General features: G+C 42.4%; 1 protein-coding gene and 1 long non-coding RNA gene across 3 annotated transcripts in view; one reads left to right on the top strand and one right to left on the bottom strand.

Moving 5' to 3' along the window:
* The window catches only part of tmtc3 (transmembrane O-mannosyltransferase targeting cadherins 3), a 47900-nt gene extending 27802 nt beyond the window's left edge, over positions 1-20098 (top strand). Inside the window, exons 8-15 of one of the 2 annotated variants that reach the window (XM_049573031.1) lie at positions 394-542; positions 2466-2586; positions 2817-2928; positions 7050-7153; positions 7693-7862; positions 8725-8951; positions 16098-16880; positions 18976-20098. In XM_049573031.1, coding sequence (XP_049428988.1) covers positions 394-542; positions 2466-2586; positions 2817-2928; positions 7050-7153; positions 7693-7862; positions 8725-8951; positions 16098-16880; positions 18976-18998 — 1689 coding nt within the window. In that variant the 3' untranslated portion in view covers positions 18999-20098. Of the gene's footprint in view, positions 1-393; positions 543-2465; positions 2587-2816; positions 2929-7049; positions 7154-7692; positions 7863-8724; positions 8952-16097 lie in introns of both variants that reach the window. The other variant, XM_049573030.1, reaches the window with a different exon arrangement.
* LOC125886772 (uncharacterized) overlaps positions 1-23152 on the bottom strand; it is a 65527-nt gene that overhangs the window by 25337 nt on the left and 17038 nt on the right. The window lies entirely within an intron of this gene.

Raw genomic sequence — 23152 nt, forward strand, 5'->3', positions numbered from 1 at the left:
CACAGGACTCGACATTAACACTCCCCCAAAGCAAGTTAACTCTGTGTTCAGGCACGTTAAATGAATTTGCTTGTTTTGTCTGCCCAACAGTCTGAAACACACAAATATTTAGTCTGCGATCACATGATGAAGAACAACTGCACATTCTCACATTTCAGAAACTGAAACCAAAAGAAATAACCTCTAGAAATTACTTCAGATTTTAAAATTGTTGAGAGTTAATCATCAGTAGATCGATTAATGAACTTGTAGTTTCAGCTGTAGTGGAGTCATTTTTGTATTCTTTGCATGTTTGTAACTGTTAAAGTGAGATCTTTGAACTTTATACTATGTAGTGGACAGAAATAAGATGCTTCATATGGACTGACATCATGATTTGTCTTTGTCCCTCAGGCCCTGTCTTTGATCGTCCTGCCTTTTATTCCTGCGTCCAACCTCTTCTTCCCTGTGGGCTTTGTGGTGGCAGAGAGGGTACTCTATGTGCCCAGTATGGGCTTCTGTGTTCTTGTGGCTCATGGATTCAAGGTGGTCACACACAAAGGGTGAGTGCCTGTCCTATAAAAATACAGTGAACACAGAGAACACTGAACTTGCTGTGGTCATCTGACTGTATAAATGAAAATGATGATTGTTTTAAATCAATATGATGACAACACACACCAATGGGGCCGTGAAGTGTGACACACTTCCTAGTTTGAGGACTCCGTTTTGGCTTAATCACTTATTTAACAGAAAAAAAACATCCGTACACCAGTTCAAGTTTCTCTCTTTCTCTCTCTTGCCTCGTTAAGTCATCATAAAAGTCTCCTGATTCAAACTAGCAATAACGTGATAGCAGACGAGGCTTGTTTCTCAACTGCTGGGCTCCAAACCGCAACTGTTTAGTCACATTTTGTGACCATGGAGCACCAGTGCGATTTGCAAATACTATAAATATATGGACTGGAGAGCTCTAAGTTTGTTTCCAGCTCACCATGAATAAATCCTCACGTTTTAGGGTGCAGCAACAGTTTAACTTTGTGCTAACTGCTAACAACAACTGTTGCCAGGAAGCATCAAGTTCACAGGGAAAACATCAACACTTCCTGTCTGAGACGTGCTTGGTGCTTCAAAATAAAGATTTTTTTCTGGGCATTTTTAGCCTTTATTTGACAGGACAGACAAGCGTGAAAGGGGGAGAGAGCGAGAGGGAGTGACATGCAGCAAAGGGCCACAGGCTGGAGTCGAACCCGGGCCGTTGAGGCAACAGCCTTGTACATGGGCCGCCTGCTCTACCACTAAGCCACCAATGCCCCGGGTGCTTCAAAATAAAAGCACCAGTGGCTCCAGTTTGATTTATATAATATTAACAGTACTTTATTTAACTTAATTGTAACTGCAGTTCATTTTTAAAAAAAATGTATTTTAATAGTCTCCAGTACTTTAGAGGAGATTTTAAGATGTCTGGATATGTATTGTGTATCGCGATATTGTCAAAACATACTGCAATATTACGTGTGAGCAATAAAGCCCAGCCCAGAATAGGAATATAAATTGACTGACAACGGAAAACAAGTGCAATTTGAAATTCATTTATTGAATAACCAGGCCTCAATTAGCCTATGAAACCATAAATTCAAATTTCACTTGAGAAAAATCCTCCGTTGTTCTTTCACTGCCATCAAAGTTACATAGGTTAGACACAGCACTGAAGAACCGTCTCAGAGCCGCTCTCCTCCAGGTCAGTTTAATGTCTGCCCGGTTAGCATATGCTAACACAGCAGCAGCTAACATCAGACACTGAGCCTTTAATGGTCCCACAAAACTTACACCAACACCAAAGCAGCTCAACTCTGTCATTAAACCAGTTAATAACTGGTAGGTAACGTTAGCAGTGTAATGCTAACATTTATCCCTTTCACTGTGTGCATGTGTTCCCCGATGCTCCTGCAGCAGTAAGTTCATGATAAACTGAGAGAGAGAGACATAAGCATAAAAAATATATCAAAATCATCTCCCCATGTGGGAGGGGCGGCAGCGAGTACTCTACATAATGAGTGAATGCTGTAGTCCAAACAAGTACTCGGGTACTAAATAAATACTCGAGCACCCGTGCCCATCTGTGCGCCACATCGCTGCGGACTTAAAATGACATTAGATTAGGTCGGACAGGTCGGTTTGTAATGACTGGTTAGAGAAAATCAACCCCCCCCCCCCCCGACAGAAATTGGTTAGAGTGAACGCAAAGTCAAACTGAAGATGGAAACGCAGTGTAATGAGTGAACGATTCTGTCTGATGTCAGCCTTTTATATTTCAGAATGAGGTGCAAACCTGACTTCATATGTGCAAAGTCACAGCCGTTGATTTAAAGAATACAGATCATCAAACTAATGAGGCTCCCTGAAATATTACATGTCAGCAGTTTGAAGATTTAATGCATCATTAAATCAGTTTAATTTAGAACTCTTTATATTTTCCTTTGTAGACACATGAAGAAAGTTTCCTGGTTGATAATCGGGGTTCTTTTAACGACACATGCAGTGAAAACTTTCAACAGAAACTGGGACTGGGAGTCAGAATACACTCTGTTCACCTCTGCCCTCAAGGTAAGATCCAAAGACAATCAATGCAGCGTTTCCAGACTCTCTCAGCTCACCTTGTGTCTGTTTCTTGGCTGTTTTCCAATCTTAGAACAAATCTTAAATCACCTTGTGATAAAACTTCTGATTAAACCATCTCACAGATGACTCATGTTTTTTAATGATAAAGATAAATTAGTATTTACGATGCAAAATAAGCTCATTTTTCATGTTTCGTCTTTGGTCTGCTGCTTCAGGTCAACAAGAACAACGCCAAGCTGTGGAATAATGTCGGCCACGCTCTCGAGAACCAAAACAATTATGCAAGAGCTCTGCGGTATTTCCTCCAGGCCACCCGCGTCCAGCCAGGTAAGTTAGTCATTACGATGTTTTGACATTCATGAACAGAGTGATGGTATCACACATGTAAAGGAAAAGGATAAAGGAAAATCTGCCAGGGCTTGTCAGATTGTTTTTAACTGGCTCAAAGAGAACATGTGGGGAAAAAAAAGTGTGCTGATAACGTTGTCAGTTCATCACCCGTGACACAAAAATGCTTTTACTATCTGCTGATAAACTGAACCTTCAGCACTTTGTAAAGAGAGACGCAGAGCAGGTGATCACGCACGGGATAAATAAAAGAAACTCATAATTGGGTGAAGATTTCTTTAGCCTTTAAGATTCGCTGATTTGACTCGGTGTGTTTAGTTATTAAGCAAATACCTGTTTAAGATCTTCTCAGTCTTTGTTTTGTCAGTCAGGCTGTGGTTGCTCTGGAGTGTGTGGTTTTCCTGTTTTTGCTTTTCTCTCATGTTTTGTTTTTTTTAATGCTGTAGTGAAAACTGTCAGTTACATTTACAAGTACAGTCACATCGCTGAGATGACTCATTTTTCTCTGTAAGTTCTCACAGAAACACAAGGAAGTTCACAGAGGTGAAAGTTTTTGGGTAGTCACTACAAATACAGATGATTCAGCAACGGAAATCAGGATTGCTTAACAACACCACACACTGTACCGTCACCTCAACGGATATTTTACTGATCAGTGTTTATGTTTCCAACTTCTGTGAATTAAAGAGAACGTTCACCCCAAAATCCAAAGTACATGTTTCCTCTCACCTGTCGTGCTGTTTATCAGTGTAGTACTGTATCACTCTGCTAGCTTACCTAGCACCACTGAGCTAGCTAACATTACAGCTCAGCCGAGGAGGACGCCATTAATGTTAACACCTCACGCTGTCACCAGCACGAGCTTCTCTTACATGAGTAGATGCAAGCCTCCGTGCAGTGATAAGGTTGGCGGGTGTAGTTTGGTAGAAAACAGAAAATAGTTCCTACATGAAACTGCTCACAACAAGGTCTGTGGATTATCTTCAGTAACCAGGTCATGATTTCTGGAAACAGACATTGTTGTCGAGTTTTTAACTATTTTTTTTGTATTTGAGCACCACAAGCCGAGTGTCATCAGGTTCCATTATGTGTAGTTAAAAGCTATCTAAACCAGGGTTTGCACTACACTTTCTTTCTTTTTTTGACAGCAAATATTGTTAATATTTCAGAATTCAAACTACCAGACACATGTTTTAAATAGTTATATAAAAGCCTGCATTTAAACAGCAATAAAACACTTTAAATGAAATGACTTGAAAATAAATGAAATGCAGAAGCAGCCTATTAAACAGAGTGACTAATGACAGGTTTAGTAACAGAGGCAAAGGAGGAAAAGGACTTGGTGCACTGCACGTCACCACCATGTTCACAGTGATCACCATGTTCACACTGGACACCAGATCTGCTTGTCGCTCCTGGAATAAAATAGACCATACGCGTAGCTATCACTGCAGATTAGAAGCAGGCTGCTGAGCATCCAGCCTGACCCTGAAAGAAAGCGGGCAGCGCTCCACGGAAAATCAGCACACTTTGTTGCGCTTCTGTGTCCAGTGTGAACCACCAAGCCCGCTATCCACCGTCAGACTCGCCGTGGTGGAGTGAACCGGACCCACAGTGTGTTGTAGGTCTTCTGGAGATCATGATCTGTGATGATGTCACCTAACTGCACCATGCACGCTGAGGACGACCATGACCATTGTGGATGTGGTGTATGCTCTGAAGAGAAAGGGACGCACTCCGTATGGCTTCAACAGATAAAAATGATCCGTTAGTAACAGGGATGCAGGATTATATCGGCATGTCATCAGAATTAGCCAACATGTTTTATCTTATGTAGCACAATGAATAAAGATTACATACTTTGAAAAGTATTGTATTTCATGTCTCCATCTGCTGGTGGGCCGTCATGATAAGAGTATGTATGTTTAATATGATGTTAATTCCACTACAGGGGAGACCTGATGATCACTAAAATTAGGTGGGGAAGAAAGTGCAGTGTTTCCCATACATTCATTTATCTGTGGCGTTGCGCCACGAATAAATTATCTCCGCCACATATAGATTTTTCTGCTTTTGGCGCTACCTGTTCGACCTCGCTCATAAACACATTATAATGGGACTCAGTGTCTGTGAATGTAGCTTGTCGTTACAATTCCGGTGCAATAGGTGGCGGTATGCATCGTAAAGACGCACTTAACGCACCTGGTCCACCAGAAGAAGAAGAAGCAGACGTAGTAGCAGAACGGATCCAAAGACCTCTCGGTACAAATATGTGGGCAAACAAGTCCAAAAGTGGTCCGAACAACTCTAACTCATCATGGAAGCTCAACATGTGCAGAGACATTAACTCACGCTGTTAGTAGTGTTAACTGCAGCGCGAGTCCCGTAGCAGCTCGCCACCCTGTTAATCAATTACAGCGGCTCCACTGGCAACGGGAGCGGCATGACAACCCCTGTCTGTCGCGTGACAACTCTCTATTTTACGCAGCTCTTCTATTTTTGTCGCGCTATGCTCCCCTACGCGACCCTCCAGCAGATTAAAAACTGTATGAAATAGTGTGCTAAACGAGCACAATGTGTTTTTAAATGAATAACCATTATCAGAGGTGATATGTGATGATTTTTTCCATGCATTTACCCATGTTTACCCGTGACATTGTGTAAATGTCCGTGGCAGACATTTGAAAGCGAGTAGATGACAAACACTACAGTAAACTTGTAGATAACTCAAATATATGTAATAATTTAGGTGGAAAATGCTTTAACATTTCATGCAGCCTACATGCAGCCTCTCGGCTCGGCAAACAGTAAACAACCCCGCTGGCGTCTCTACGTGTCGCTTCCGTACGCAGTTAGTGGAGCCCAAATGAATACACCGCGACGCTACGCTGATGTGACGTAGGTTTGCAGCCGGTGGAGCCCGGCCGTGTGGTTCTGCTCGTTAGTAATTAACTCTGACGTTGGATGTTCACTTCTTCACACAGATGAGTAATGAAAAATATTTTAATACCCCCCCCCTCCCAGGACCACACCACCACGAATAGATTCCTGTCCTGTGGGAAACACTGAAGTGGATATATCGATATCGGTATCAATTATTGGTCAGATGAGTTGTTACATATCGGCATATCAGATATCGGTAAGAAAATCCAGTATTGTGCATCCCTAGTGAGGAATTTATGAGCAGTTTATGTTTAAGTTGTCTTGGCAACATATCTTATAGATCATACAATATTAGGCTATTTAATACACTGTTAATTAATTTATTTATTTAGCATATTTCCGACCAGACATTTTTGCCATTGATATTTTCAACTGCCCCACAACTACATGTGATACCGACCAAAAGCCGGCACATGTAAGCTAACATAAACTCCGACCTAGACTGATAAACAGTTCTGCATCTAAGAGGCAAAATATGTATATTTGATTTTGGGTGAACAGTCCCTTTAAGGCTTTAATCCTTGTAAATCTTTCAGTCTAAAGGGGGGTTGTATATGGCCAGCCTGTTTGATGAATCCATGAACTATACTCCATTAACTCTGCCTACTTTCACCCCACAAACCCACTCTGAAGCTATATTAATGTTTCTACATTAAATATTCAGTTACAGCAAGTTAAGCCTCTCTCAGCGTTTCTGTTTTGCTTCAGAGCTGAGTTTTCAGGAAGCCTGTCGTTGGCCGAGACATCAACAGTTTTGTCGGTTCACCACCCAGCAGTGTTTCCCCAAGATTAACAATGTAAACACATTAACCCGATGAGGATTTCCTGCTATGCTAATCATCCAGCATCAGCTCTGCCTGTCCTGACTGACCCCTTTCATCGCCTCACTTTTCCTGTTGGTTCCCACAAGGATTTATTTGGCTTACATTTTTCTCTTAAATACAGCATTAAGGTTTTATTTCTCAGTATGTAAACTCTACATCAGCTTAGTTGATCCATAGAAAGCAAAGTGGGAGAAATGTGTTAACATACAGTGGAAATAAACAGACTAAGCTGCGGAGTAAATGGATGTAAAAGAAAACAGGCTGATGCGTGTATGAGCCTGGAGTTGTTTTTTTCCCTCTGTTGTTCTTATTCTCTGTACAATGTTTCTGCAGATGACATCGGTGCTCACATGAATGTTGGACGAACCTACAAGAACCTGAACAAGTCCAAAGAAGCAGAAGATGCCTACTTGGTTGCCAAATCCCTCATGCCACAGGTATCTCATCATGTCACATACAGCGCACAAATGTTTGGAGCAAAGTGCACGGAGCCAATCAGAGGCTCACACAAAAACACACCTCTTCATTCACTACTCAGACGAAGCCACACCTCTTAGATCCTCTCCATTCATATATTTCTCTGCCTCCTCTGCTCTTATTATTCATGCTGTGACACTGAAGCTCATTGCAGGCGAGTTTAGCACCATGGAAGTCAAATGGTTTTAGTCTTTTTGGGCCATATGCCCTCATCACCTGATGGACCCTCACAGTTTGGCCACTATGTCAAATTGGATTCAAAGCCCTGGGGTTGTTTCTTAGGACATGCCTAAGAAACAACCCCAGGGCTTTGAATCCATAAATGGGACAATGAGCCAAGATTGAGTTTACATTTCACTCTAATGTCTTCTGACTGAAGCGTCACCCTCAAACGCAGCTCAGAAATATGTGTTTATTTTGTAACACTACGATTAAACACTGTCATCAAACATGTTATGGTTGACCTCAGTTCATGTCTTCTCTGTTGACTGCTCATCAGGTTATTCCTGGGAAGAAGTACGCGACACGTGTGGCCCCGAACCATCTCAATGTTTACATAAACCTGGCCAATCTGATCCGGGCTAACGAGTCCAGACTGGAGGAGGCCGACCAGCTCTACAGACAGGCGATCAGCATGAGACCAGACTTCAAACAGGCCTACATCAGCAGGCAAGATTCTTAACTTCGTACCCATCAGATGTCGATTTAACAACCTGCATCAGTGTCAAAAACAAGCCAACAGAACTTGTTAGCTAGTGCTAGCTAATGACTGTGGAGAGCTGTTTTGCCTCCAGCTAAGCCCCGCCCACCAAAAAACACGACACTGTTTACTAATAGCAAAAGGATCTCTTGATAAGATCTGACATGAACAGTTCTGCTGTTGGCGCTGAAGTTATATTTCTTGTTTATTAAAGTTACATAAACTTTATGTTGCACAGTTTGTATCTCACCATTCTGTTTCTAATCTGCAGTAAGACTGAGACATTCGTCACTGGTGTGTGTGTCACACACACAAACACACACAGAGGACCTGCACTCAGTGACAATGGTGCAGAGAGCTCACACACTCCTTGGTATGGTTGTACTTAACAAAAATTAATGCCAACCCTGCTTGTTGCCACAAGTTAAACTCCTGTGATCCTGTAATAGGTCAACAGGAAAAAGGTCCAATACTAACAAGCTGAAAGGGGGCATATCTCCACCTATCGTAGAGGAGTCGCACATACTCGGGTCACTAAATGGATTCTCCTCCCATGCTTGTATACTGGGACAGTAGTAGTAGTAGTTATACGGCCTAGTGGAGCTGTAATCGTTGACTGTGCATGTGAACGTACTCACTGTCTCTAGATTCTTGCTTCTAGTTATCAGCTGCACCTGAGCGTGACCAAGAAAAAGCTGTTTGCATCACTTGTCTGGTCTGTAGGGGATACGGCCCTTCATCATCCAGCATGTAAAGGATATAACTACAACACTTTGACTCCTGAATTCTTTTTGGGTGCTTTTAATTTGCTGGGGGTTTTTTTTGTTTCAGAGGGGAGCTGCTGCTGAAGATGAACAAGCTCACTGAAGCCCGGGACGCCTACCTCCGAGCCCTGGAGCTCGACCGCACCAACGCCGACCTGTGGTACAATCTGGCCATCGTCAACATCGAGATGAAGGACCCGTCAGAGGCCCTGAAGAACTTCAACCACGCCCTGGAGCTCAACCCTCGCCACAAGCTGGCGCTCTTCAACTCAGCGCTTCTCATGCAGGAGTCTGGTGAGTGAGCTCTGCAATGAGGAAGTGAATAGTTTAAACTCATCCAGTTAGTGATCGGAGGAACAGTAGGACTCCACTTGGAATAGAAAGCACTACTTGGCACTTGTTAAAGATATTTCTCACACTAACTGGAATGAACAAAGGAGGTAACCTGATATTACCTTTAGGGTGTAACCGGATTCCTAAGAATTGGCCCTTATGTTACAATGAACCCTGTCAGCCCCAGCACACCTTTCATGGCCAAGTTTCTGTCAGGTCGCACTTCATCTACACGTTGACAGTCAAAACATTTAATGAGCAGTTACATTTACAGCACGTCGACTGGAGTTTTGTTTGTGAGCTTTTCCACCCATGTTTCTTTGCTTTTCTAAATCTTCATCTGAAGTGTTCATGCACTCGTTAACCCCAGCACATCTGCTGCAGGTTCATCCAGGTTGATCATCTGGATCCGGGGGGTGGGGGGGGTGGGGGGGGGCATGTCAGGGACACACATCATCACCTTAGCATTATCAGGGTCTGAATTCTTAGCGGTTTTGAGATATTTAACTTTAAAGTTTTTGCATTCCAAACAGTAAAAATGATTTGTGGATTAAGTCTCCTTGATACCTAAAAATGTCAGACAACCTGAAGTTATTCTGAAAGTACAACATCTAAGTCCTGTCAGTTTTGTAAACTGGGTTTTTAGGGACAAACAGAACCTTCTAATGCTAAGAGCTCACTTTCTGCTCAGAATTCTAAGGTCAGTCCTGCAAAACATGAAAAGAATGATTGATGACAATGATTTGTTTACTTATAATTTGTTCTAAAACAAAAAAAGTGTTGTCACAGAGCGTTTACGTGTATGAGAAAGTTAGATTTAATGGTTTCTATGATGTTTTTAAGACATTTATATCCTTTTGTAGATCTTATTTTGCTTTCTCAAAAAAGCATCACATGTTCAGTAAAGGTCAGTGATAAATATTTTCTTCAGTGCAGAGGTGAATTTAAGGCAGGAACATGTTTGGTTATTAAACACATTATTCCAGGACCCATTAGTTTAGGGTTTCTCTGGGTCAGACAGGAAACAGCTACTGTAACACATCTAACCAGGGCTGTACTGCACGGACAGTGGGACGGGTACAGTATAAAGGTATTCTCTGTACAAGCAATGTCAGATTCAGTTAATTTTGTCAGGCTAGGTGGGGGCTGGCTAGCTAGCAGCAGCGCTCTTTCGCGATTAACGCTGTTAACTCCGTCCCAATGGCAGGATGACATAGCTGTGGAAACATGATGGCCACTCCTCCGTCAGCTAATTTTGAGCCACAAAACCTCTTGAGCTTTTTTGTAATGTTAGTACCACTAGCTGTGCTGCACTGCTAACAATAGTCAGCAATGCTAAAGGGAGTGTGCTCCTCAGAACGAAGCTGCTTTCTCACCGGGGCGATCTGTAGGAGACCAGGGGTCACCATGATGTTTTCTCAGCAGCACTGTTGGGTCGGTTCGGCGAAACGAGCGGTAATCGCTGAATGAGCAGCTCTGTTAGCTCCTCCCACCAGACACGGCTGGTGCACAGTGCAGAGCGCCTGACCAGCTAAACAGTGGAGACCGGAGAATAGGGCTTTGATTTATATCAGCGCCGACACATAACAAAGAAGCAGAACCTGATTGGTTATCTTGTGTGCTTTCTCAGTGCTGATTGGCTCCCAGATAAAACCAAGTTAGAGTTTGATTTTGGAGATAAAAGCTTTGTGTTTCCAAAAAGTGTCTGGAAATGCATATAATTAAAAAGAACACCTCACATAATATCAATAAGTTCTCATAGAATAAAAATAAATTAATAACTCAATATTGACAAGAACATCAGAACCTCCTAAATCCAAGGTGACGACACTGTCTTACTTAGTTTTATGTGGGTGGTTCAAACTACGATGACACACAGGTGAGTCATTAAGGTAGCCAAAGCTCCTGTCAACTGATTTCTTTTCCTGGTACACTCACTCAAGTGTGCCTCTGTGACCTGTCAACCTTTGATGAGTCAGCACTTGTGTAAAGAGATTTAATCAATCAAGAGCTTTGTAACAGTTTATTCATTCCACCAAATATTCCTTTTCAAGGTGATTCATAACAAGATTTTCTGAAGTGCTACGTGATATTACACAATGTCATGTTTGCTAAACTCACACAGCCGGCTTCCTCCTTTCTGCAGATTTTTAAAATGGATGTGTCACATTCCTGAAAGGATAAATTTTTCAACATTATAACGAGCGTGCAGTGTGACATTAAATATGTTTTTTATAGTGCTCTGTGTGTCACTGAGGGGGCTACTAAAATCTGCTGTTCTTCAGCAAACTGGTGACGTCAGTGCTGCTCGTGAGAACTACGAGCTACTTCTGCTCCGTCTTTCAAGTCTCCACCTGAGTATCCACGGGCCTCTACATCAAAAAACACATATTCCTTTTGTTTCACACTGCAAATTGGCTGCGTGTCCACATGTCAAACTGTCATTATTTATTATGAGTGCAGAAGATGGTTTGGACAAGGATATTTTTTACAGTGTATCTGCTGACTCAGCTATTGAGTTTTTTAATCGACCCGTCAGAAGAAAGACTGGAAAGCGATCAAGGCTGCAGCTGAGCCATACGAGAGGCCCCGCCTACAGGGGACCCTCCAGAACCTGAGCTGGAGTTCTCAACAGGCCAGAAAAATTACAACTTGACCTGAACCGACCAGTGAGAGTTGAAGCCTGAACCCAGCCTGTCTGAGATCATCACATAAAATACTGAGTGCGAGCCTAATGGAGCCTGGCACCCTAAAAAGCACTTATCAGCTTCCAACACCAAGCACACTCCGGCTGTGTGGCGGCACAAGTCACGCGCTTCCCCAGTGGAAAACCAACCAGCTCAGTGGATCACTGACTCTCCACACTGTATTTCTCCACCAGAGAAGCTCCCTGCTGCGGGCCGAGAGAAAGGACAGAGAGCCCAACACCGAGCCTTGCTACCCCCCTCCTCCTCAATCAGTCCATCTATATTATCTCTAATATGTCTGGTTTACATTTTAAATAAATAATTAATAATTTCAATATTTTTTTATTCACTTATTTTAAAGAAAAAAAAAAATTCTCTCAGCCTGAGCCCTACCTGACCTGGCCAATCAGCACGTATTTTCTGGTCCGACCTGTCAGGCTTTGTGGGACCTGTTGGGCTCAGGTTGAGACTGAGAACTCTAACCTGAGCTGCAGAGAGCAGACAGTGTCTGGTGGTGCCTTTGCTCTATTTGCCCCCTGATGCCAACAGAGCTAGAATCATTCAGTGAAAGCAGTTTTTATCAGAGGCTGTCGCCAACTAAAAACTAAGGCCGTGTGTGTGTGTTACTATACATTAAGGTTTTACTCCTCACTTGGACAGAGGTGTGCTGGAGACTGTGGCTGGACTACTGCACCAATATTTTGACGATAGGCTAAGTAACAGCAACGTGACCTTTTTTTGGTCAGAGTTTTTTTGGTCAGAGTTTTTCACATCCTACTCAGTGACTGAAGGGTTTTACATTTCAACCAAACCAGAGCCCATGGATTTTGGAGCAGAGGACAAATCAATCATGACGGTTTTAGTCAGTTTTAATTTGTTTCTGTCGAGACTGAATGAAGTGCTTGAATATATCAGCAGTCTGCAGTTGTTGGGCTAACTGTGGCCCATTGTAAAATCCATTGAGACATTTGTCAGGATCACGAGGACAAACTGGGAAAAAAAAAAACCCGAGGCCAGCAGAGTTCACTGATGAGTATTTTTGTCACCTGAGGCTGTTTAGGCCAACAAAGTCACAGCTGTTGGTTGTGATACGAAGCTTTAGGCACTGAACAATGAGGTCTGTTTGTTGTTGATGACACTGCTGTCATTAAATTTATGTTGTTTTTCTGGTGTTCTAGTCACATCAGATGCCTTTACTTGTTGGAAACAAAGCTGCGTTTGAGATGCCCACCTCCACGTGCTGGGCAGGTTTGGGGAGTATTTTGGGGCTTAGCATCAGGAGCTCGGGCACAATGCATCCTGGTACATGTAGACACTGAAATAACAGCTGTGCGAGAAGGAAAACTCAGAAAAAGGCAGCCTTTCTTTCAGTGCAGCACCAACAGGAATTTACTGCTTCAATTTGATTTCATTTACCATCAACACTGACTGAATATTAACCTAAAATGTGCTGAATTACTCCTTTAAATTGTTCTCTCATAAACATGTGGACATAAAACACAGCACTGTCTGTGTAAGAAAGGATTTTCAGCGTGGATAAACAACCCATGTAGAGCGTAACATATACAATGTGATATGATTGTTTTTACATGTTCACAGTATTCTGCAGCAGCTCTTTATTTGTACAGTCCATTGTTTACACTCTGCTTTCTCTCAGAAGACAGAGTTCAAGTCAGGGTCACTTCACAGTAACACAGACTCTATAACCCTGATGGCCAGTACGAGCGCTCTCAGAAATACCTCTGCAGATGGTCTGAGAGTTTTCTGAAAGTCTTGATTGGGATTCTGTTTCACCTCGTTTGTCTTACTGCAAACGAGTTTCACTTTCAGCAGCAGGTGGCCAGGGGCACGCAGGTGTTAACGTGGGCAGAGCTCCCAGCATGCCACAAATTCGTCTAGTTTCTCACGTTCATTCACTTCTGCTACTGGATGTGTTCACTTTAACGGATCAAACCAGGAGCCTCCAGCAATTAAAGAGTTGGCCCACTTCTGGAGAAGTTGAAAAATACCATCCAGGCACTTCCTGAGAAAAAACATGTACAGTCTTGTACAGAAGTGATCCCCTCAATCATCATCTGACTCCCACTCTCAGCGTGAGACTCTGCCCTCTGCTTGGATTTTGTTATTTTCTGTGCTCAGGATCTTTATGGGTGTGACCCCACAGTGACAGAAAAACAGCACTCAGTGTTTGGCGTCCTTAGCAAGCTCATTAAAACTAAAATTACAAACTCAGGAGTGGTTTAAGACAGGGATGTGTCTAAACGATTAAATGTTCACCCCCTTGCTAGTCGGCAGGAGAAATATTAGTCGGTTAAAGTTATTATTTATTCATGTACAAGGCCGCTTAACTGTCATGCAGCCCCCCGCCACTAGTGGGAGCTACAGGGCCATCAGACAGCAGTCCCCCTCCCCACGGTAATGCTTGAGTAGACTGGAGTTTTAAATTGGAGAGATGTCCTCACAAAACCAGCAGGATTGGCAGCACTCTGATCTAGAAAATTGACTGAGTTGCTGTCATGTTCACATTCATACCGCATGGCGCAAAGTGTCTCGTGCTTCAGCAGCATTTAATATTCAACATGGTTGTTGAAGATTGTGATTAAAGGCTTCAAAGGGCTCTTAATGCACACGGTAGTTTTTGGGACAATGGTTCAAATACTAAATTGTGCTAAATTTAGTCGACGGGGAAATTAGTCACCAGGAACATCCCTAGTTTAATCCTCTGGTTTAATTTTCAATTCTCATTTTAACAAGGTTGTCGAAACATCCTGTTTTCATCTTAGAAACATCACTAAAGCCAGACCTTTTTTAACCCCAAAGGCTGTCGAAATACCCACTCACACTTATATTACCAGCCGTTAAGACTATTGCAATTCCCTTTTCACTGGATGACCCAAAAAGTCACTAAGAAAACTACAGTTAGTCCAGAATGCTGAAGCCAGTGTCGACGAATCTTTTACTTATTTACAAAGCTTTAAATGACCTTGCTCCTCTGTACATCAGATTTTCTATCACTATATGTTCCAGTCAGATCACTGATGTCCTGAGGACAGCTTTACTTTGAGATGTTCCTCATGTGTCTCAGAAAAGTACCGCTGAGAGCACTTCCTGTTTTTACACCCCTTAAATGTGGAATTCCCTGCCTCTGGATATTAGAAAGACAAGCTCTCTCTGTATTTTTAAAAGTAAACTAATGACCTTTCTCTTTTTAATTTGGAGTAAATTATTTAATTTTACATTTTAACCACTGGTTTTTAGCTTATTTTATCCCTCCTGATTATTTTTATTCTGTTTTATTCATTTAGTTTCATTTTATTCTATGGACTGTTAATCATCTTGTGTTGTTGGTTTGCTTTTTTATTATTTTACTGTCTTAATGTTGTAATTTTTTGGTCTTGCAAAACTTTATGTTCAGTTGTTTGTTTTCTCCTTTAAATTCTATCTATGTCATTCCATTTTGGATGTGAAGGTGGTACATAAATTAAGCTGAGCTGAGTTGAGTTGAGAACTGGCAGTCCTGCAGAGTGTATCTTTAAATTTCTCAGCTGACATCAGATTCAGGTTCAGGTGGGACAGATGTGCACCGTCCGACAGACTCTCCCCAAACCTTCACTCTTCACACTTTTGAATTGCTGAAGCAGAGCTGCTATTTCGAGGCCCAGACGCACCAAATCAACTTCACAGAACTAGCGGCAACGAAAGCAGACTGTTGTGTCGCCTCATGTTGCCTCTGTCTTAGCCAAAAAGTTACACATGAACACCACACATGATTGGAGGGGATGAGAGCTGAGAAACTCTGCTGTAGACTAGGCTTGTGCTGGTTTGAAAATTTTCCAACTGGTTTGATTTAAAGCCAAATATCTAACCAAACCGATATATCGAATTATATACCTAATTTTACCACCGGGGGTCGCATTTGAGCTATTTTTCCCAATCAAAGCCTATTATAGGTATAATGCGATTCCAATCCACTAGGTGGCGATAATGCTGTATTAACCGCCAATACACAAGGTTACACAAGAAGAAGAAGCAGAAGAACACTTCTCTCGCAGCAGCAGCAGAGCGAAGCTGCGGAGTCTGCAGTCCGCGGAGCCTCTGAGACAAACTAAACAAAACACTTGTAGGCTCCTTCACTTCATTTAAAAACATACATAAACCTTATTAAGTTGTCATAATGCATGTTTCAATGCAAGATAAGTTGAATATAGTCCCTTGACACGCCGCTGATGTGAAAAGCTCTCCCTACCACCCTCACCCGGTTTATCCAGTTGACGGTGAATTAAACCGGGTGGAGCTCTTAAACCGGACCGAACCGGTTAAACCGGAAATCGGCACAAGCCTACTGTAGACTGTGTTTCAATATTATAAGTGGATCAGTAAGATAACCGACACCTTATCTTATGTTTTCTTTCTGTGGCAGGTGAGCCAAAGTTCTGGCCTGAGGCAAACCGCCGTTTCCTGACCTACGTGGAGGAGGACCCTGACGATGCCAACGGCTACTTCAACCTCGGAATGCTGGCCATGGATGCTAATGAAAATGCAGCAGCTGAGCGGTGGATGCGTAAAGCCATCGGTCTGCAGGCGGGCTTCCGCAGTGCTCTGTTCAACCTGGCGCTGCTCTACTCTCAGTCCAAACGTGAGATTGATGCTCTGCCCGTGTTAGACGAGCTGCTGCGTCACCACCCGGAGCACATCAAGGGCCTGATCCTGAAGGGCGACATCCTCATGAACCACAAGAAGGACACGCAGGGTGCTAAAGCCTGCTTTGAGCGCATTTTGCGCATGGACCCCACCAACGTGCAAGGCAAGCACAACCTGTGCGTGGTCTACTTTGAGGAGCGTGACCTGCCGCGTGCTGAGCGCTGCCTAGAGGAAACACTGGCCCTGGCACCCAACGAGGAGTACGTGCGTCGTCACTTGAGCATCGTACGAAGTAAAATGGCAGCCATGAGCGCAGCGGGGCAGCCACTCACCTCAGCAGGGGGAGCCACTGCATCTGCTAAGGAGGAAAAGCCGAAGAGGGTTAAAGAGGCAGCGGAGGAGGCTGCTGAGGGAGAGGAGGAAGGGAGGGGTGCTGATGTTGATGGGAAGGAGGCTGGAGATGAGAAGAATGTGCGGAAATCCTCTGCAGAAAGCCTCGGAGGAGCGGGCGTGGACCAATCAGAGTCTTTGGACAGTAGCCAGTCTGACAAGCAGACTAAGGGTAAGTCCACTAAAGAGATTAAAGATATAGAGAAAAAAAGGGCAGCGGCCTTAAAGAGACTAGAGGAGATTGAGCGCATATTGAGTGGTGATTGACACTGTTGTAATTTATAGCGGGACTACTTTTATAGAGCTCTTTAATGCTCCGAGACAAACTGCATTCCCCCTGCTTTGGGAATGTGTCCTCCTAATCAAGTGTCATTTTACTCTTTTGATTTATCCACTCGTTTGCAGGCTGCTCGGCATGGCCCTGTTGATTTAACACTAATCATGTAAAGAAGGGAAACGTTGATCTGCACATGAAACTCATGTAACAATAAGCACAAAGCCAATTTGGGATAATCTATTTAAAGCTTCTGGCAGACGTAGCTGCCAGTGTGTGTGTGCTTCATCTGAATGTGATTTCACATATCGTAGATCTGCAGTAGCTATAAATATTTGTTTTTCTATGTGTAGTCATTGTTAATCACTGGATTTTTTTTCTTTCACTAAGATGTGACTCACTTGTTATTGTTTTTAAAAACAGAATGATTGTATCATGGACAATTAAAGGAAATGACGTGTTGCCCAGATTTCCTCAAGGCAGGATGATATCTGCAGAGTTCGCACCTCAAAATAACCCAAACCACACAGAGAGAGAAAAAACCCCTCCATGCTACATCAACACTGCGCTCACACGTCTCCTAATCTGTATTGATCTCAGTCGGCACTTCCTGCCTGTACATCATAAACCTCTGCGCTCACAGCTGCTTTTGCCTCAAAATTTCATTGTGATCCAATTTAAAGACGATTATCTCACTCTCTTTGTCACATTACCGCCTCGCAGCTCAGCGCCTGTCTCCCATCTTTCAGACACACACAACAACTGCTGTTCTGAGTTAACGACACCATATGCATCGCCTTGATTAGGCCAACACCAATTTATTGATGCACGCTCATCCTCAGCGTTCGGCTTCATCATGTGCTCCTCATTTTTAAGTTCCTTCCGCTCTCAAGGGAAAATTTTCTCAGCACATTTGCAAGTCAACAGATTCTCACATTGGTCCGGCTTCAAAGCACCGAAGTTGTTTAAGCTTCCTGCCAATAAAACAACATTAGGATGTTTGTAACGGCCTCTGTGTTCACTGCATTCACTATTTACACTTGGGATCACTGTGAATCAGAAGTACACTGCAGCTCTCTGTATTTACTCACGTAAGACTTCTGCAGGCGAGTACACAAATTAAAACCACAGACTGTGTGAATTAATGGACGTAGCCGCCGTGACGTGAACAAGCCCCCAGGAACAGCGTCATCTGATGCTCTGTGGCCCAAAGACTTACACTAGACGTCTGTAAATCGGTGGATGAATGTTTTGTGTGTCGGATCAAATGGATCAAATCCTGATTAGATCCATTTGATCCGATAACATTTGGAAAGTCTTTATGAGCTGCAAGTTTAAATAATTTTACCCCCATTCAAGTTGGCAGAGCACTAAACTGGTAGTCTCTAGTGCTTTCCTGTGTGGGCCCCACAGTGTAGAAGATCCATGTAATTTCATACTGCAGAAATAAAGCTTTTTTTTTTTTTTTTTTTTTGGCTTCACGAACAGGGTATCCCGGTCTCTTTGTTTTGGTTCTGAAGCCTTGAATTTGGAATTTTGGCTGCCACCATCTTGGATCTTTTGAGCCATAAGTGACCGTATTCAGACGTGATGGTGAAGAATACCCTAACGTTAGCTACTAGCTTTGTTAGCACAGTACATTAAACAGGTTTGGTTAACTGTGATAATGCTAATTTTCACACGTGAAAAACAAAACGTACCCACCAGAAAAAATAAATATCCAACTTTTTCAGGTGACATAAACATTGCAGTTAATTTGACTCCCAGTTACTTTACATAAAAGGCATTAGATGATGGTAACGACATTAATGAGCGGCTTTTTAAATGCAAAGGCAAATTTGAACATGAAATATAACAATACGTGAACTCCTAACAGTTTAAAGTAGTGGTTCCCAGCTGGTGGGTTGTGGGTCCATTCTGAATGGGACCGCAAGTAACTCACGAACATGTCAAGATTTGTAAATAACACATTTTGTCTGCTTTTATTTTGAAGTGCTGTTTCCTGCTGTGGAGTGAGTGACTAACAGACAGCTACTTGACAGAGACAGCAAACTAGCTCGACGACACGGCCAAACGCAAGAATGACGCCAAATGTATTAAACTGTGGACCTTGAACTAATGACGAAGAAGAAATCTGGACCCTGTGGTCGGACCAGTTGGGAGCCACTGCTTTAAAGTTAAATATATAAATGCAACATGTTAATTTTTGTAAACTAGTGCATTTTGACATGGGGGTCTATGGAGATTGACTTGTTCTTGGAGCCAGCCTTATTCAGTTAGAGGAACTGCAATATGCGTTGGCTTTATTTTTCAGTCCCAGAGGTTGCTGCTTGATTAAAACTTGTGAAAATTCGAAAAGCCCAAATCTCTCCTGCTCTCGTTTTGACGAGGCCATGATAAAACCCAGCGCCTGATGATTTCAATAATAGGCCAATAACTGACTTTAAAAAACACTTCTGTTTCTGTACAAACACTATCAGAGCCCTGGTAGGCATTAACTATGTGTGAGCTCAGCTGAATGTAGCTGTGAGGCAGGTCAACAATATTCAGAGCATCATGCTTCCATGATGTTCCTGTTTTTACGTCACAGTGCAATAATTATTTTCAGTCTGTTGACCCTCTGCTCAGTGCAGCTCTTCATGGTGGAGGTGCAGGAAGTTAGCGGCGCTGTGGTGGTACTAAGGAGACTTGCTATGCATTGACCTTGTTCAGCCCTGACATTCTGTGTACATATATTTACAGTGTTGGTGTATCCAGTGTTATTTATTATGTTTGTATGCACTGCAATGCTGTAGATGTTTTGTTTACCACTCACAGTATGCTTTAAATTCATGGTGCATTATTTTGTTAATTTTCGACGTGTCATTTAAACATAGATGTTTTTCACTTAAACAACAGAGCCATGTCAGTGTTAAACATGTATGAAACATCCAATCAACTGTCTGCCGCGAATCGTAGGTACAGCTTTGAACGAGCAAACATCCTGTTTGGAACATTTTGTTTCACCTCATCTTCTGAGTGGCTGATTTTTGTACAATTTAAGATTTTTGTTTTTTTAAGCAATAGCCCTGGGTGGTGGGGGTCTAGGTTATTAAATAAAGTGAGATGACAACTCATTGTTTTTGTTCTGTGTGTCTGTTTGCAGTGAAGCCGACGCCTGCAGCGTTTCAGGTGGTTCTGAACTATGAATCTGAGATATGTGATGAGAGACATGCATCGTGTATTCTTGTGCATTTCAAACCACAGGCACATTGAGCCATCCCTTGCAGAATGTCAGGCCCGCTGCCAATCCAATTAGAAATCCCAAATCGAGTTCCAAATCGAAATCCAATGTACCAAAAGTATGCTGTTGTTTGTCTCTCTGACCGATTACATTTTGGATGTAATGTCATTTAAACGAAGCTTCTAATGCAACTATCTGTCCTTTGAAATGATCCGACTTCCTGCACTAATGCAGCGTCTGTGAGGAGACACAAAAATGAAGGGTTTGTTTCTGAGGCTCTATTTACATCAGAGAAAGCTCGAGACGTAGATGGAGTACTGGTCCAGGATACAGAATTTTAAAAGGTCAGTTCACCCAAATTATATAAGTGTAAGTGAGAAAACATGTTTTATCTTTCTTTCTCTGCTGGTCTCTACCTGTGCGGGCGATTTGATTTGGTCGGCTTTTGAGATTTCTGCTTCCACTTCAATGAAGATGAGCAGAATTAAGATTGTAATGCAACAGTGAAATATATCACTGAAAAAGTTAAAGCTCGGGTCGGCAGAAATCTTGGAGAGGTAAAAAAAAAAAAAAAAAAAAAAGCTATTGAGAAAGCTGCCCACAGTGAGATTTGTGGGTAATCCATTTTTAAATAATTTACCGAATGCCTTTCACATTAACGTCACACACACCAGAAAAGCGGAACCAACAACACTCATATTTGTTTCTGGACAGGCTGCTCAGAGCAGACCATCATCTGTCTGCTAGTGACCTGTCACTGTAGAAAATGAAAATGTGCAATTCAATTCAATTTTGTGGAAACCAGTAAAAGACAAAGCATTTAACACTTGTTGTATTTTAGGACTGCGCGATACCAGAAAAACATGTGATAACGCTATTGAATATTGTTACTGACAATATGACTCCTCTGCACACTGAATATAAACAAAATGAAATACTGTGATGTCAATAGGTTCTCAATGTGGCGAGTCTCCAAGACCCACAGGCGGTTATTTTATGGGTTATCCATAGAATTTATATGGATAATCCATAAAAATTCAAATAGGTTACGGTATACATTTAATATATTTTGAGAAATCTGCTGATTGTCTTTCATTCTGAGAAGCATTTATGTTTTCATTTATTGAAACAATGAACAAACCAGGAAACAATAAGTTTTGTAGGCTGTAAAATATAAAGTCATTATCAGTCAATACAGTACAGATCAGTTGCACAATCATGTTATAACAGGGGAAAAAACATGGTGGGTCCCCTGGACGGTAAATCACCATCATCACTGTGGTGAGTGAAAACATCATCTACTGCACCACAGACGTTGTGACAAATGACAACGGGAATGTCTGTGGTAATATTCTACATATTCCTGAACTGAGGTGTATTTCATGAACCTTAAAACCTTAAAATCCAAGGTTATTGTCTACTGGCGTCCCCTGGCACCTTTGTGCCGCCCCACCACATTTGCCAGTAAATGCCAGCACAGTGAACTTCAGAGAGACGGGGATGAGAGCAGGCAGGTGGACAGGTGTCAGATCTGTGCCGAGCACCAGACCAAAAACACCGACACATCACAGACAGTGTGACAATAACATCCAATCACAAGTTTTTGTGACATCATGAGAAATACTATCAAAACTTGTAAAGTCAGTTAACGCCACTGTTTCAATGCGACATGCAGCATGTGAACACATGGCTCATGGAAATATGATATTTTCAGCGGTTAAAATCGTCTTTTGTGATATCGCACACTGATATCAGCGTAAAGGTAAACATTCGATTAGGGCCCCACCCAACTAGGACTTTTCCCAGTGGACCAACAGTCATCATTCAGGGCCATCGGTCGACTAGTCTCATGAGCGACTTGAGCTGCTTTCACTGCCAAAAATATTTTACCAACGGCACCGCTACAGCAAATTCAGCTATTTTGCAGCTCTGGCAGCTTTTGGTGTGAACGTACAGTTAAATTTCACTCAGAAAATGTCATTAAAAAGTCTTTAACTGGCTCTCGCTCTAGGAGCCCTGACTGACTCTTGAAGTATCTGTGGCATCAGACCCACAAACAAACAGGTATCTTCCATTTAAAAAAAACAGATGTACGTTCTGACAACATGTTTACTTCACACTCCCTGGTCTCCTGCCATGGATTGGTCTATGGTATTGAGCAGCGACGTATTTATCCAATGAGTTGGGACGAAGAAGAAAGATGGAGCAGCCGATGTTTATCAGAAAGCCAACGTATAAAAACTCTGATAATTACTTTTCAACAGTGTGAGAACGACTCGTCACAAATCAGAGTGAGAACTTATCGACCCTACAAGCCGAGCTGGAGCCTGATCTGTCAGCTTGACTGGAGGAGATGTAACTGTCAACCTATCAGTCACGATGAGCCTTTCATGCTGCGTGACATGTTGTTGGCCTCCTCGACACTTTGCTCCGGGGCCTCCACTGTCACTTACACCTGCTGTGCAGTTACCATCTGAGGCTTTCGTGCCAGTAGATAGATTATGTGAAATGTCCCATTCAACATAAGGAAGATGAGACTGTTGGCAGCTTCTACCCCACTGATTGGTTTTATCCACCTCCAATCTGAACAAATTAAAGATTATTAGTTTGCACACTGTCACCAGAGGCTAAAATATATTACAGTGACCATATAGCCATACGTAACCACGTGACATTAAAGCACTGCTGTTAGGAGAGGAAATATTAAAGCTAACAGCATGTGCTTCAGCCCTTTCTTTTTCATTTATGGCCATAAAAGATAAAACATAATTCATGTAAATAAATGCACAAACACACATCTAACAGCACATGGGATAAGTTCACCTTCAAGGCTTTCTGTCAGAGAGACCTTTCTGAAGAAAACCTTTTCATTTTAACCCAAACAATCACCTGTTTCCGAAAACTTGAGGACTAATCTGTCTTAAAACCCTGAAGATAAACTTCTCCA

The sequence above is a fragment of the Epinephelus fuscoguttatus genome, linkage group LG4 (assembly GCF_011397635.1).
Source record: "Epinephelus fuscoguttatus linkage group LG4, E.fuscoguttatus.final_Chr_v1".
In the NCBI taxonomy this organism is placed as follows: domain Eukaryota; kingdom Metazoa; phylum Chordata; class Actinopteri; order Perciformes; family Serranidae; genus Epinephelus; species Epinephelus fuscoguttatus.